The sequence below is a fragment of the Syngnathus acus genome, chromosome 21 (assembly GCF_901709675.1).
Source record: "Syngnathus acus chromosome 21, fSynAcu1.2, whole genome shotgun sequence".
NCBI lineage: Eukaryota > Metazoa > Chordata > Actinopteri > Syngnathiformes > Syngnathidae > Syngnathus > Syngnathus acus.
Window position 1 is genome coordinate 5,592,425 of NC_051105.1, and position 12,309 is coordinate 5,604,733.

General features: G+C 40.9%; 4 protein-coding genes across 6 annotated transcripts; all 4 read right to left on the bottom strand.

Annotated features, from left to right (window-relative positions):
- Positions 1-92: 92 nt before the first annotated feature.
- On the bottom strand, positions 93-5,080 carry LOC119115156 (collagen alpha-2(IX) chain-like). 3 transcript variants are annotated; one of them, XM_037239424.1, is made up of 16 exons: positions 4,778-5,080; positions 4,237-4,325; positions 3,977-4,053; positions 3,785-3,882; positions 3,490-3,531; positions 2,799-2,825; positions 2,558-2,629; positions 2,414-2,479; positions 2,139-2,165; positions 1,988-2,032; positions 1,808-1,843; positions 1,428-1,508; positions 1,257-1,353; positions 1,088-1,197; positions 576-695; positions 93-401 (listed from the first exon to the last, which is right to left on the bottom strand). In XM_037239424.1, the coding sequence occupies exons 2-16, from the start codon at positions 4,323-4,325 to the stop codon at positions 210-212; spliced, it is 1,179 nt and encodes a 392-aa protein (XP_037095319.1). In that variant the 5' UTR covers positions 4,778-5,080; the 3' UTR covers positions 93-209. The 3 variants fall into 3 exon arrangements, with proteins under 3 accessions (XP_037095319.1, XP_037095321.1, XP_037095320.1); XM_037239425.1 differs by having other exon boundaries at positions 193-318; positions 4,778-5,076; XM_037239426.1 differs by lacking the exons at positions 3,785-3,882; positions 4,237-4,325; positions 4,778-5,080.
- A 1,366-nt stretch (positions 5,081-6,446) lies between these two features.
- LOC119115191 (trace amine-associated receptor 4-like) lies at positions 6,447-7,513 on the bottom strand. Its single transcript, XM_037239473.1, has 2 exons — positions 7,341-7,513; positions 6,447-7,254 (listed from the first exon to the last, which is right to left on the bottom strand). Exons 1-2 carry the CDS (start codon positions 7,511-7,513, stop codon positions 6,447-6,449), a joined length of 981 nt encoding a protein of 326 aa, XP_037095368.1.
- A 1,173-nt stretch (positions 7,514-8,686) lies between these two features.
- On the bottom strand, positions 8,687-9,838 carry LOC119115190 (trace amine-associated receptor 13c-like). The gene is made up of 2 exons (XM_037239472.1): positions 9,581-9,838; positions 8,687-9,494 (listed from the first exon to the last, which is right to left on the bottom strand). The coding sequence occupies exons 1-2, from the start codon at positions 9,754-9,756 to the stop codon at positions 8,687-8,689; spliced, it is 984 nt and encodes a 327-aa protein (XP_037095367.1). The 5' UTR covers positions 9,757-9,838.
- Positions 9,839-11,064: 1,226 nt separating this feature from the next.
- Positions 11,065-12,164, bottom strand: LOC119115189 (trace amine-associated receptor 8a-like). Its single transcript, XM_037239471.1, has 2 exons — positions 11,959-12,164; positions 11,065-11,872 (listed from the first exon to the last, which is right to left on the bottom strand). The coding sequence occupies exons 1-2, from the start codon at positions 12,132-12,134 to the stop codon at positions 11,065-11,067; spliced, it is 984 nt and encodes a 327-aa protein (XP_037095366.1). The 5' UTR covers positions 12,135-12,164.
- Between the last annotated feature and the right edge of the window lie 145 nt (positions 12,165-12,309).

Below are 12,309 nucleotides of genomic sequence, written 5' to 3' on the forward strand. Positions count from 1 at the left end.
AACTAAGTATTATTTTAATTCACAAACAAAAAATGGGCTATTAAGTATATTAACTCATACTTGGGTATAGTCACAAACGGCAACATACATGATGTACTTGCATTGCTAAAGTTTATTGCCCAAACAAGATTTATGATAAAGTTCATATGAAATAAGCTCACTGTCATGGTTGCATATCATCACAAGCTACAGTACTTAACAGGAATTGTTTATTCAAGTATGATAAAATGCTGGAATGAGGTTCTTGCGTGTTGGAGTGAGCATGTTGGAAATATGTGTTGAGGGGACTCAAGCGGGGATGCTTTCACTTTTTGGGTTCTTGATCCGAAGAGCAGCAGCACGGAAAGAGAAAACCCATTTAAAGAGATGTTATCAATTGCAATTGGCAGAATGGGATCTGTCTATGACAAAGCAGGAAAACCGACACATTTGACGAAGTCCACCATTTACTCAAACATATTGTCCGATGAACTCTATGACTATGAATGTCTTTGAAAGAAATGTGGAGCTACATGCTTTTCATTGGACAGCAATAATAACGGGATGCCTGGCATGAGATCATAAAATGCAATTACCAATACATCGATCCACTGAGCCTCGATGTAGATGTAGAGAGCCTGCTTGTCGGTCCGGAGAACCATTACATTCTGCCCTTGCAGCTTCCTCATCATTGTGTCTCCATCTGCTATGAAAATCTGCAAAGACAAGATCAGAAAAGCTGCAACTAGACAGACGTATCCAAAGAGGGCAACACCTATAACTGACTCATTGCAATCAAAGCCGGTAACCAACTAAACTTAAGCTTGCACTGTTGCCGGACACAAAGAGAAGAACAGCTGGTTATAGTGACTTCCCATATCCTGTCTCAAGTCATTCTTTTAGGTTCTGAATCTACATGTGCCCAAGGAACCACATAAAAGTGAGTTCCGGAGTTGAATTTAGACAAAGGTTGTGCTTTGCCGCCATCTAGTGGTGTCCTGTTGCTTATCAAGAGCGCATCACACTATCTTTTTGTTGTCAGTGTCTCAAAAATTGGTTGAAATGTTCCAAATCTGTACGCGTGTAGCCCGCTTAAGACTGAACAGACCCTCTGGACTCGATCCGCTAATGGCTCCGGGGTTCTATCCCTGGTACAGCTACATGCGACTGAAGGACCTCGACTTCCTGGTTCCCCTTGCTGACCTGTCAAAACATACACTGCAAGGCAAGCAAAGGTCATCAGGTCTCCTCTAAGGCAACATATGATTGTGGCACACCTTGTCCAGGAAGTCCTGGCTCTCCAGGCAAACCAGGCAATCCCACCAAACCAGGGTAACCCATCTTTCCAGTAGGCCCAGTTGACCCCTTCAAACCCTGCATGGATCAACACCAAAAGCCTATTTAAAAGGTTTTTGCTAAACAATGATTTAAATTTCATTTGGTTCTACCGTGATTCCTCTGCCACCAGGCTCTCCTCTGGAGCCCTGCATTCCGTTAGGTCCTGGCTCACCCCACAGGCCACCATCGCCCTAGGATGATAATGTTTCAATTTTACGTACAACGTGGAACAACTAAGAACTGCAGCTAAATTATACCCACAAGCAGTGATGAAGGGCCCTTTGTTGTTTACCGCACATGACAAGCATTCGTCTTTACCAGGTTCAGAGTTGACATCTGTAGCGCTTGTTTTTTCTCTTAAATGACAACTAGGTGCACTAAACGTAAATTAAACCATAACGATTGGTCGATCTGAAGTTATCATGGATCCAACGAATCACGTTCTAGTCATAAATGTCCGTTGTGTTTGGAAATGGATCCGTGCTACTACCTTCTCACCACACCTCCCTGTAATGCCTGGATCACCCTGTGTAGATGAGAGACACAATTTTATTAGTCATGCAGACATAATGGACGGCAGGATATTGTTCTTCAATGTCGTTAGCTGTGAAGAAGTCCACTGCAAGTAGTTTGACTAAAATCAGGAAACGAAATAAGAATTATTACTCACAGGAGCTCCTCTGGGTCCTGTGTCTCCCTTGAAGCCTTTATCCCCCTGAAATAAATAAATGTTAATATTTTGACCCCCTGATATGGAATAAATAAATGTCAATAATATTTTCATCGTATGCTCTAACGGAGACATTTAGCTGGGCGCTTACCCGTAATCCTGCTTGCCCTGTACTTCCCTGTAAAATAATGAAATGTTAACCAGTGGTGGTGCAAAGAGGTGTTTTTCTTTTCTTTTTTTTTTCTAATCCACACCGCCAGCTTTGGGGCCCTAATTGCAGAGCTAAAAATATAACCAGAACTATATTCATCAACAAGGCCTACCAGGAGGGCTGTCACTAGTATACAGTTAATTTAAATTTTCCATAATACTGCATGTTCCCTCGAATATGAATAAGTGCTCCACGACTTATATATTAAAACCTACCATCATCATGCATGGTGATCCGGTTTCTCCCTTGAGGCCCCTCCAGCCTCTGTAGCCCTTCTCTCCCTGCAAAAATTAAACACAGCTTGTTACCTACATTATATTGTGGAAATGGAAATGTTTGAGTGTCACATTGCAGGCTACCTGGGGTCCACTCGGTCCCGTCGACCCTCTTTTTCCTGCTGCTCCCTCTGCACCCATAACACCCGCTTGACCCTGAAACAAACGTAACACTGTTTGCTTTCACTTCCACAAAGTTCCTTCGATGGATTTCTTTATTTATTCATATGATGTCTTCTGGTTGAAATAAACAGCAACAAACCAAGCACCAGGTATAACCATCCACCACTCTTCAATGTTGTTGTTAGTGTGCGCGTGCATCTACCTTTGGTCCCCTGGCTCCTCGACAGCCCTTAAAATAGGAGCGCAAAGAAGAGTAAGAATGCTGAGTTGCATCCCAAGAACACAATCCCCACTGTAAAGATAAAATGTGGCTTGGTCTTCCACCAGGACAACACTCCCAATCACAACCTGGAGTGACCTAGCCAGTCTCCAGACCTCAACCCCATAGAAAATTTGTGAAGGGAATTCAAATAAATGTTTGACTTCTGTAATTGCCAACAAAAAAAAAAGTAATATTACTAAGCATTGAATTGAACTTTTATTATTGGCCTAATACTTTTTTTCTACCATAATTTACCAATAAATAAATTCTTTTCAGATTTTTTTTTTACATTCCATCTCACAGTTGAAAATTATAGGAATTTATATATAATTTACCAAAGTATAATATTATAATTAAATAATAATAGATTGATGAATAAATATGTTGATGTTTTCTATGTATTCAATTTAAATAGTACTTAATAATACTTGAAATGTAAGCATATGAGTACAATATAATGACTAAATAATAAAATTTTCAAATAATGACAAATTACAATAATAACAATCTAAATCATTATAGTAAAATAATAAATCAATATACAATACCGCTTTAAAAAATCTGATGTTTGCATTATTTTTCATTTTCTAGTTTGTTTAATTAATTGTAATTATGGAAAAAAATAACTTGCCTTCTCTCCTTTAGGCCCTGTGATGTGTGCCTTTATATCAACCTGAACAAACAAGCATAATTATTTTACCACGTGTTTACACTCACTGTCCAAAAAATTAGGTACACTTGCACAATCAACTAACACAACTCAACTTGCAGTGATAACAATGCCCATTTTTGATTGAGATTGTCAAAAATGATATATATGTTTGATACTGTGGTTAGATTTTGCAGTGCAGTTGTTACATTATTCCTGACTCAATTTAGAATGTGCATGTGTACCTAATCAAATGACCATTTAGTGTGACGGCTACCATCAATTCTGCTCTTTGCTTTAGTGGAGGAAAGAGCGGAGGAGGAAGAGGAGGAAGAATGAAAAGACCGCATGACTTGACTGGGAATGACAAAAACCCTGAACACAATGACAACACAATCCAGATTGACATTTTGTGAGGTACGTATTTCATCAATTTATATGATATGCATGATGTAAAATGTGTACTTACTGCTGGAGGAGACTGGATGATCGGCCTGGAGGAGCAAGGTGGTCAATCTCAGAAGAAGTGGAAGCAACATCTTCATCCTGAGGAACCAGGTAATCAAAATATTGGGAGCACCTCTCAGTATGTTGGAGTGCAATTGTACCCACATTACAACTGCTCAATAATTAGTGTAATCGTGTTTGCTGAGTGTATTGAGCAAGTCTATTTGTCAATTCCAATGCAATTGTTATCAAAACAAACAAAGAACTTTATGATAGCTTTACCTTGCGTTGCAGTCCAGCTCTAGAAGCTCTCCTTTACACGATGCTCCTCGACTTGGAAGTGTGCTGAAATGCAGTATAGGACCTGGCATCTGTTTTTGCAGACATAATCAGATCATTGGGCCAAACACACACACACACACAAAAAACAGAGACAAAGAGGATGAAGCAGCAGCTAGTTTCTTTAAAAGCATCCATATTATGACTCATTCTGCACTGTATTTAATGCACTTCATTGCCTTCACTTCACTCAGTTCAAGTGCCACAGTAAGCATTTTAAAAAGGTGAGGAACAAGGAAAAATTAAAAAAAAAATATATATATATATATGTATATTTATTTATTTGTATATATATATATATATATATATAATATATATATATTATATATATATATATATATTATACGTATATATATATACGTATATATATAAAGAACCACTTAAGAACACACACACAAGCACACGCACACGCACACACACGCACACGCACACGCACACACACACGTACACACACAAATTACTAAACATACAAAGCAAAGCGTACCTAACTGAACTAAAGGACAACAATGTCTCGGATTACTGAGAATGGCTTGCGACCAACCAGTTCTCGCCCAAAGTTAGTCGGGATCGTTTCGAGCGCACCCACGATCCGAAAGACACGTGCTATAGAAAATTGATGGATAGCTGTCTCCGTTCTTTTAAAATACTGTATGTTCTGACAACAGCTGGAACAAGTCATTGCAGTCATTCCGGATTGTCACAAAGATCCAAATATAGAAAAATGCTTATCTCCTGGAAGGGATGTTCCAGGTACAAAGGTAACAATAGGAAACACAAAACCTTTAATCAGCGCCGACTGCTAAGCATAACAACGTCTTATCCTCGGTGTGAGAATGGAAACATTCCAAGTGTCGCTTAAGTACAGGTTAATGTCAGGTGAAGACTTTTCTCACCGTACAACGGGGAATGCAGAAGATCTACACCAGGGGTGTCAAACTCATTTTTTTCGCGGGCCGCATTGTAGTCATAGCTTCTTTCGGAGGGCCATTATGACAAATAAATGTATGAGCACCTCGTATTATATACAGTAAAAGCTACAAAACAAACTGACAAATAACTCGTTTTCAAATCAGACAAGTAAAAACTGGTCAAATATTTAAAAAAAAAAAAATTAAAAGTGAAGACAATTTGCAATTATAGTAATGACACACGAATTTGATGCACAATTTGTCTTCGCGGGCCACATAAAATGATGTGGCGGGCCGTATCTGGCCCCCGGGCCTTGAGTTTGACACCTGTGATCTACACCAATGGCGTGACCTGTCACTACTGTCTGCATCGCCATGTCTGTGAATTTGCCTTCCTGCAAAAGTCTAATTATAATGTCATTGGCTGGCTTTGATGAAAACAAATTACGCGTCTCACTTATCATAGCAACACCACTGGTTGATTACGTGTGGAAATGTCTAGAGAATGTTTTTAGACTTGTTGTAAAATAGGGAGATTAATGGTGGGAACCATCACAGCAGCAATAATATCACAGCAGAAATATTCACCCAAATAAAATTAGAAATATGTTCAATCAACAATCAATCAATCAACAACTGCTTTTATTGACACACCCATCCAAACAGATGCTGCAAATATGATGCCAGTATGTAAAACAAATTGAAAGCAATGCAACAGCACAAATAATGCTGAGTAGTCATTTCATAGTACTGTATACTAAAATATAAAAACAAATCATATCTGTGTGTATAGGACAAAATGCATTTGACTACTCCCAGCAAGCTAATGCATTTCTAGTGCTCGACAAAACTGACCTGTTGAAAAGGATGATATTGTTAAATATTGAAACTGACATTGTTAAACATTGAAACTAAACAAATACAACAGACAAAATATTTATCAGTATTTGCATTATTTGTTTATTTATTTTTACAGTTCTTTGGACCCCCAAAAAAAACCAATGTGATGGTGCTTTGACACTTTTTTGTATGATGTTTTTTCCCCCCACATTGAATTAATGCCCCTAAAATAATTCTCAAAGACAAAACAGTCAAGGCCTTTTAAATCAAGAATGTGTTCTGAGCTGGACATCTTATTGCGAACAAAATCAATAGAAGATAAATGACAGTCATCCACAGTTGAAACAGAATCAATTGAATGTACTAATCTGGACACGCAGAAAGGTGAAAAGCATTCGGGCTTGTCTACATTATGTTCAACTGGCTGGAATCAGACTGCAGAATCTGCAGTGTCACAATGAGCTTGATGGCTTTTCTAAACCAGGGATAGAAAATAGCATAAATCAGTGGGTTCATGCAGGAGTTGAAGAAGACCAAGCAGATAATAACGGCTGAAGATGACACACTGAGCAGAACATCTTGGCCTGAAATGGCGATGCAGAAATATGGCATGATGCACACAATAAACACCACCACAACCACGCCCAACGTCCTGGCTGCTTTCAGCTCAGAACTCTTGATAGTTGTGTCGCGCAATGTGACCATCCCCACGCGGGAGCGCATTGCGCGCACCTGAGACACAGCCACCGCAAACACTTTCATGTACAGAACCGCAATGGCAGTGATTGGGCCAATGAAGGAGAAAATGAGGTCTGTCATTCCTACTGCGTACGTGACCACAATCACACACTGACCTACACAAGTGTTGAACCTGCCAGGTTGCTTCAGAGAGTCCATAAAACAGAGACAGTGGAAAATTATCGAAACAGACCAACACAGAAAAAGACATATTTGAACTCTTATTAGAGTGACTTTGATGGGATAATGCAAAGAGTCACAGATTGCTATGTAGCGATCAACTGATATGAGCACCATGCTTCCTATTGAGGCAGACGTTATCACGTAATTCAGAACATAATACACAATGCATATCAGGTCACCAAAAAACCAACAACCGTCAAGAAGGAAAATCTGAAACAACAAGAGGAAGCCCACCAAGAAATCTGAGGTAGCCAGCGAAAGCAGCAACAGGTTTGTGGGAGTATGCAGTTGCCTAAACAAAGAGAAATTCTTGTTAAAATTTCTGGATTTGGGCATAAGGCATAGTAGTGCAAGTGGAAAAGAAGCACAATGCATCACTTGAAGTGAGAGATGGAAATAATGACCAGCAGGTTCAGAGTGACGGTGATCAGAGAGATGGCAGACAACAGGATGGAGGAAAGAGCAGCGGTCGAGGGATCACGCTGCGTCCTCCTGCAAGAAGTGTTGGCGAGCAGCGGGAAGCACAGCTCGCCTTGCTCCTGCATCGTCATCATCAACGAGTACAGGAGGCAAGTTGCCCCACAACTCAGTCAGCTCGTTGTTTCATGACGATATTCATACCTAAGGTCCATAACATCTGACAGTAGCCACACCTCTTTCCCCTCCTCCTCATCGGCATCATCATCATCATAATGATCCTCCCATAATTTTACTTGCCCAACTAACCATATGCAATCTTTCAGTGGATTCTCTAAGCTCACTCAAAACATTCACCATGGGGATAGAATCTACAAGGAGGTCTTCAACAAGGCCAAGGCCACCTCACTCCCCCCACACTATGATTGTGCCATCGACCTACCCGTTATGTCCCCTCCTAAAGGCTGGCTATACTCCCTGTCCAACCCGAAGCGCAAGGCCATGGAGGAATACATTCAGGACTCACTCGCTGCTGGAATCAATCATGGAAAAAAAGGAGGGCTCCCTGCGCCCCTGCATCAACTATCGTTGACTCAATGAAATCACAGTAGGCAATATGAGTAACTGGTGGTTCCGTTCGGCCTAACCAATGCGCCCGCTGTTTTTCAGGCATTGGTGAATGACATCCTTCAAGGCCCCGACGCTGTCTATTTTACGTAGGACAGAATGCATTTGCACAGCAAGCTAATGCATTTCTAATGCTCCACAAAACTGACCTGTTGAAAATGATGACATTGTTAAATACTGAAACTAAACAAACACAACAGACAAAATATTTATTATTTGCATTATTTATTTATTTTACGCACTACGCACAGCAAGCTAATGTATTTCTAATGCTCCACAAAACTGACCTGTTGAAAATGATGACATTGTTTAATATTGAAACTAAACAAACACAACAGACAAAATATTTATTAGTATTTGCATTATTTATTTATTTTTGCAGTTCTTTGGACCCAAAAAAATAACCAATGTGATGGTGCTTTGACACTTTTTGTATGATGTTTTTTTCCCCCCACATTGAATTAATGCCCCTAAAACAATTCTCAAAGACAAAACAGTCAAGGCCTTTTAAATCAAGAATGTGTTCTGAGCTGGACATCTTAGCGGTTGAAATTATGATTGTCTGCATTGCGAACAAAATCAATAGAAGATAAATGACAGTCATCCACAGTTGAAACAGAATCAATTGAATGTACGAATCTGGACAGCATGAAAGGTGAAAAGCCAAGGTGATGGCTTGTCTACATTATATTCATTTGGCTGGAATCAGACTTCAGAATTTGCAGTGTCACAATGAGTTTCATGGACTTTCTAAACCATGGATAGAAAATAGCATAAATCAGTGGGTTCAGGCAGGAGTTGAAGTAGAACAAGCAGATAATAATGGCTGAAGATGACGCATTGAGCATAACATCTTGGCCCGAGATGGCGATGCAGAAATATGGCATGATGCACACAATAAACACCACCACAACCACACCCAATGTCCTGGCTGCTTTCAGCTCAGAACTCATGATAGTTTTGCCGCGCAGTGTGACCCTCCCCACGCGGGAGCGCATGGCGCGCACCTGAGACACAGCCACAACAAACACTTTCATGTACAGAACCACAATGACAGTGATTGGGCCAATGAAGGAGAAAATGAGGTCTGTCATTCCTGCAGCGTAGGTGACCACAATCACACACTGACCTACACAAGTGTTGAACCTCCCAGGTTGCTTCAGAGAGTCCATAAAACAGAGACAGTGGAAAATTATCGAAGCAGACCAACACAGAAAAAGACATATTTGAACTCTTATTAGAGTGACTTTGATGGGATAATGCAAAGAGTCACAGATTGCTATGTAGCGATCAACCGATATGAGCACCATGCTTCCTATTGAGGCAGACGTTATCACGTAATTCAGAACATAATACACAATGCATATCAGGTCACCAAAAAACCAACAACCGTCAAGAAGGAAAATCTGAAACAACAAGAGGAAGCCCACCAAGAAATCTGAGGTAGCCAGCGAAAGCAGCAGCAGGTTTGTGGGAGTATGCAGTTGCCTAAACAAAGAGAAATTCTCGTTAAAATTTCTGGATTTGGGCATAAGGCATAATAGAGCAAGTAGAAAAGAAGCACAATGCATCACTTGAAGTGAGAGATGGAAATAATGACCAGCAGGTTCAGAGTGACGGTGATCAGAGAGATGGCAGACAACAGGATGGAGGAAAGAGCAGCGGTCGAGGGATGACGCTGCGTCCTCCTGCAAGAAGTGTTGGCGAGCAGCGGGAAGCACAGTTCGCCTTGCTCCTGCATCGTCATCATCAACGAGTACAGGAGGCGAGTTGCCCCACAACTCAGTCAGCTCGTTGTTTCATGACGATATTCATACCTAAGGTCCATAACATCTGACAGTAGCCACACCTCTTTCCCCTCCTCCTCCTCCTCCTCCTCATCGGCATCATCATCATCATAATGATCCTCCCATAATTTTACTTGCCCAACTAACCATATGCAATCTTTCAGTGGATTCTCTAAGCTCACTCAAAACATTCACCATGGGGATAGAATCTACAAGGAGGTCTTCAACAAGGCCAAGGCCACCTCACTCCCCCCACACTATGATTGTGCCATCGACCTACCCGTTATGTCCCCTCCTAAAGGCTGGCTATACTTCCTGTCCAACCCGGAGCGCAAGGCCATGGAGGAATACATTCAGGACTCACTCGCTGCTGGAATCAATCATGGATAAAAAGGAGGGCTCGCTGCGCCCCTGCATCGGCTATCGCGGACTCAATGAAATCACAGTAGGCAATATGAGTAACTGGTGGTTCCGTTCGGCCTAACCAATGCGCCCGCTGTTTTTCAGGCATTGGTGAATGACATCCTTCAAGGCCCCGACGCTGTCTATTTTACGTAGGACAGAATGCATTTGCACAGCAAGCTAATGCATTTCTAATGCTCCACAAAACTGACCTGTTGAAAAGCATGACAATATTAAAAACCGAAACCAAACAGATACAACAGACAAAATATTTATTAGTATTTGCATTATTTATTTATTTTACGCACTACGCACAGCAAGCTAATGTATTTCTAATGCTCCACAAAACTGACCTGTTGAAAAGGATGACATTATTAAAGACTGAAACCAAACCGATACAACAGACAAAATATCTATTAGTCTTTGCATTATTTATTTATTTTACGCCCTACGCACAGCAAGCTAATGCTCCACAATGCTGTTGGAAAGGATGACATTATTAAAGACTCAAACCAAACAGATACAACAGACAAAATATTTATTAGTATTTGCATTATTTATTTATTTCTGCAGTTCTTTCGACCCCAAAAAAAACAATGTGATGGTGCTTTGACACTTTTTGTATGATGTTTTTTTCCCCCCACATTGAATCAATGCCCCTAAAATAATTCTCAAAGACAAAAAAGTCAAAGCCTTTTAAATCAAGAATGTGTTCTGAGCTGGACATCTTAGCGGTTGAAATTATGATTGTCTGCATTGCAAACAAAATCAATAGAAGATAAATGACAGTCATCCACAGTTGAAACAGAATCAATTAAATGTACTAATCTGGACAGCATGAAAGGTGAAAAGCCAAGGTGATGGCTTGTCTACATTATATTCATTTGACTGGAATCAGACTTCAGAATTTGCAGTGTCACAATGAGCTTCATGGCCTTTCTAAACCAGGGATAGAAAATAGCATAAATCAGTGGGTTCAGGCAGGAGTTGAAGAAGGTCAAGCAGATAACAACGGATGAAGATGCCGCATCGAGCATAAAATCTTGGGCCGAGATGGCGATGCAGAAATATGGCATGATGTACACAATAAACACTACCACAACCACGCCCAACGTCCTGGCTGCTTTCAGCTCAGAACTCTTGATAGTTGCATCACGCAATGTGACCATCCCCACGCGGGAGCGCATGGCGCGCACCTGAGACACAGCCACTGCAAACACTTTCATGTACAGAACCACAATGACAGTGATTGGGCCAATGAAGGAGAGAAAGAGGTCTGTTATTCCTACAGCGTACGTGACCACAATCACACACTCACCTACACAAGTGTTGGACCTGCCAGGTTGCTTCAGAGAATTAAAAAAACAGAGAAAGTTGTAAACTAACGAAGAAGACCAAGACAGACAAACACATATTTGAACTCTTATTAGAGTGACTTTGATGGGATAATGCAGAGAGTCACAGATTGCTATGTAGCGATCAACTGATATGAGCACCATGCTTCCTATTGAAACAGACATTATCACGTAATTCAGAACATAATACACAATGCATATCTGGTCACCAAAAAACCAACAACCGTCAAGACGGAAAATCTGAAACAACAAGAGGAAGCCCACCAAGAAATCCGAGGTAGCCAGCGAAAGCAGCAGCAGGTTTGTGGGAGTATGCAGTTGCCTAAACAAAGAGAAATTCTCGTTAAAATTTCTGGATTTGGACATAAGGCATGACAGTGCAAGTGGAAAAGAAGCACAATGCATCACTTGAAGTGAGAGATGGAAATAATGACCAGCAGGTTCAGAGTGAAGATAATCAGAGAGATGGCAGACAACAGGATGGAGGAAAGAGCGACGGTCGAGGGATCACGCTGCGTCCTCCTGCAAGAAGTGTTGGCGAGCAGCGGGAAGCACAGTTCGCCTTGCTCCTGCATCGTCATCATCAACGAATACAGAAGGCGAGTTTCCCCACAACTCAGTCAGCTCGTTGTTTCATGCCGATATTCATACCTAAGGTCCATAACATCTGACAGTAGCCACACCTCTTTCCCCTCCTCATCGTCATCATCATCATCATAATAATCCTCCCATAATTTTACTTGCCCAACTAACCATATG

Excerpts from the sequence above, each read along its gene's own strand:
- LOC119115191 (XM_037239473.1), bottom strand. The coding sequence starts at position 7,513 with ATGACGATGCAGGAGCAAGGCGAGCTGTGCTTCCCGCTGCTCGCCAAC. Across the intron at positions 7,255-7,340 it reads ATTTCCATCTCTCACTTCAA|GCAACTGCATACTCCCACAA; the intron begins GTGATGCATTGT and ends CTCTTTGTTTAG.
- LOC119115190 (XM_037239472.1), bottom strand. The coding sequence starts at position 9,756 with ATGATGACGATGCAGGAGCAAGGCGAACTGTGCTTCCCGCTGCTCGCC. Across the intron at positions 9,495-9,580 it reads ATTTCCATCTCTCACTTCAA|GCAACTGCATACTCCCACAA; the intron begins GTGATGCATTGT and ends CTCTTTGTTTAG.
- LOC119115189 (XM_037239471.1), bottom strand. The coding sequence starts at position 12,134 with ATGATGACGATGCAGGAGCAAGGCGAACTGTGCTTCCCGCTGCTCGCC. Across the intron at positions 11,873-11,958 it reads ATTTCCATCTCTCACTTCAA|GCAACTGCATACTCCCACAA; the intron begins GTGATGCATTGT and ends CTCTTTGTTTAG.
- LOC119115156 (XM_037239424.1), bottom strand. The coding sequence starts at position 4,325 with ATGCCAGGTCCTATACTGCATTTCAGCACACTTCCAAGTCGAGGAGCA. Across the intron at positions 3,532-3,784 it reads AGCAAAGAGCAGAATTGATG|GTTGATATAAAGGCACACAT; the intron begins GTAGCCGTCACA and ends TTGTTTGTTCAG. Across the intron at positions 2,826-3,489 it reads CAGGGCCTAAAGGAGAGAAG|GGCTGTCGAGGAGCCAGGGG; the intron begins GCAAGTTATTTT and ends TCCTATTTTAAG.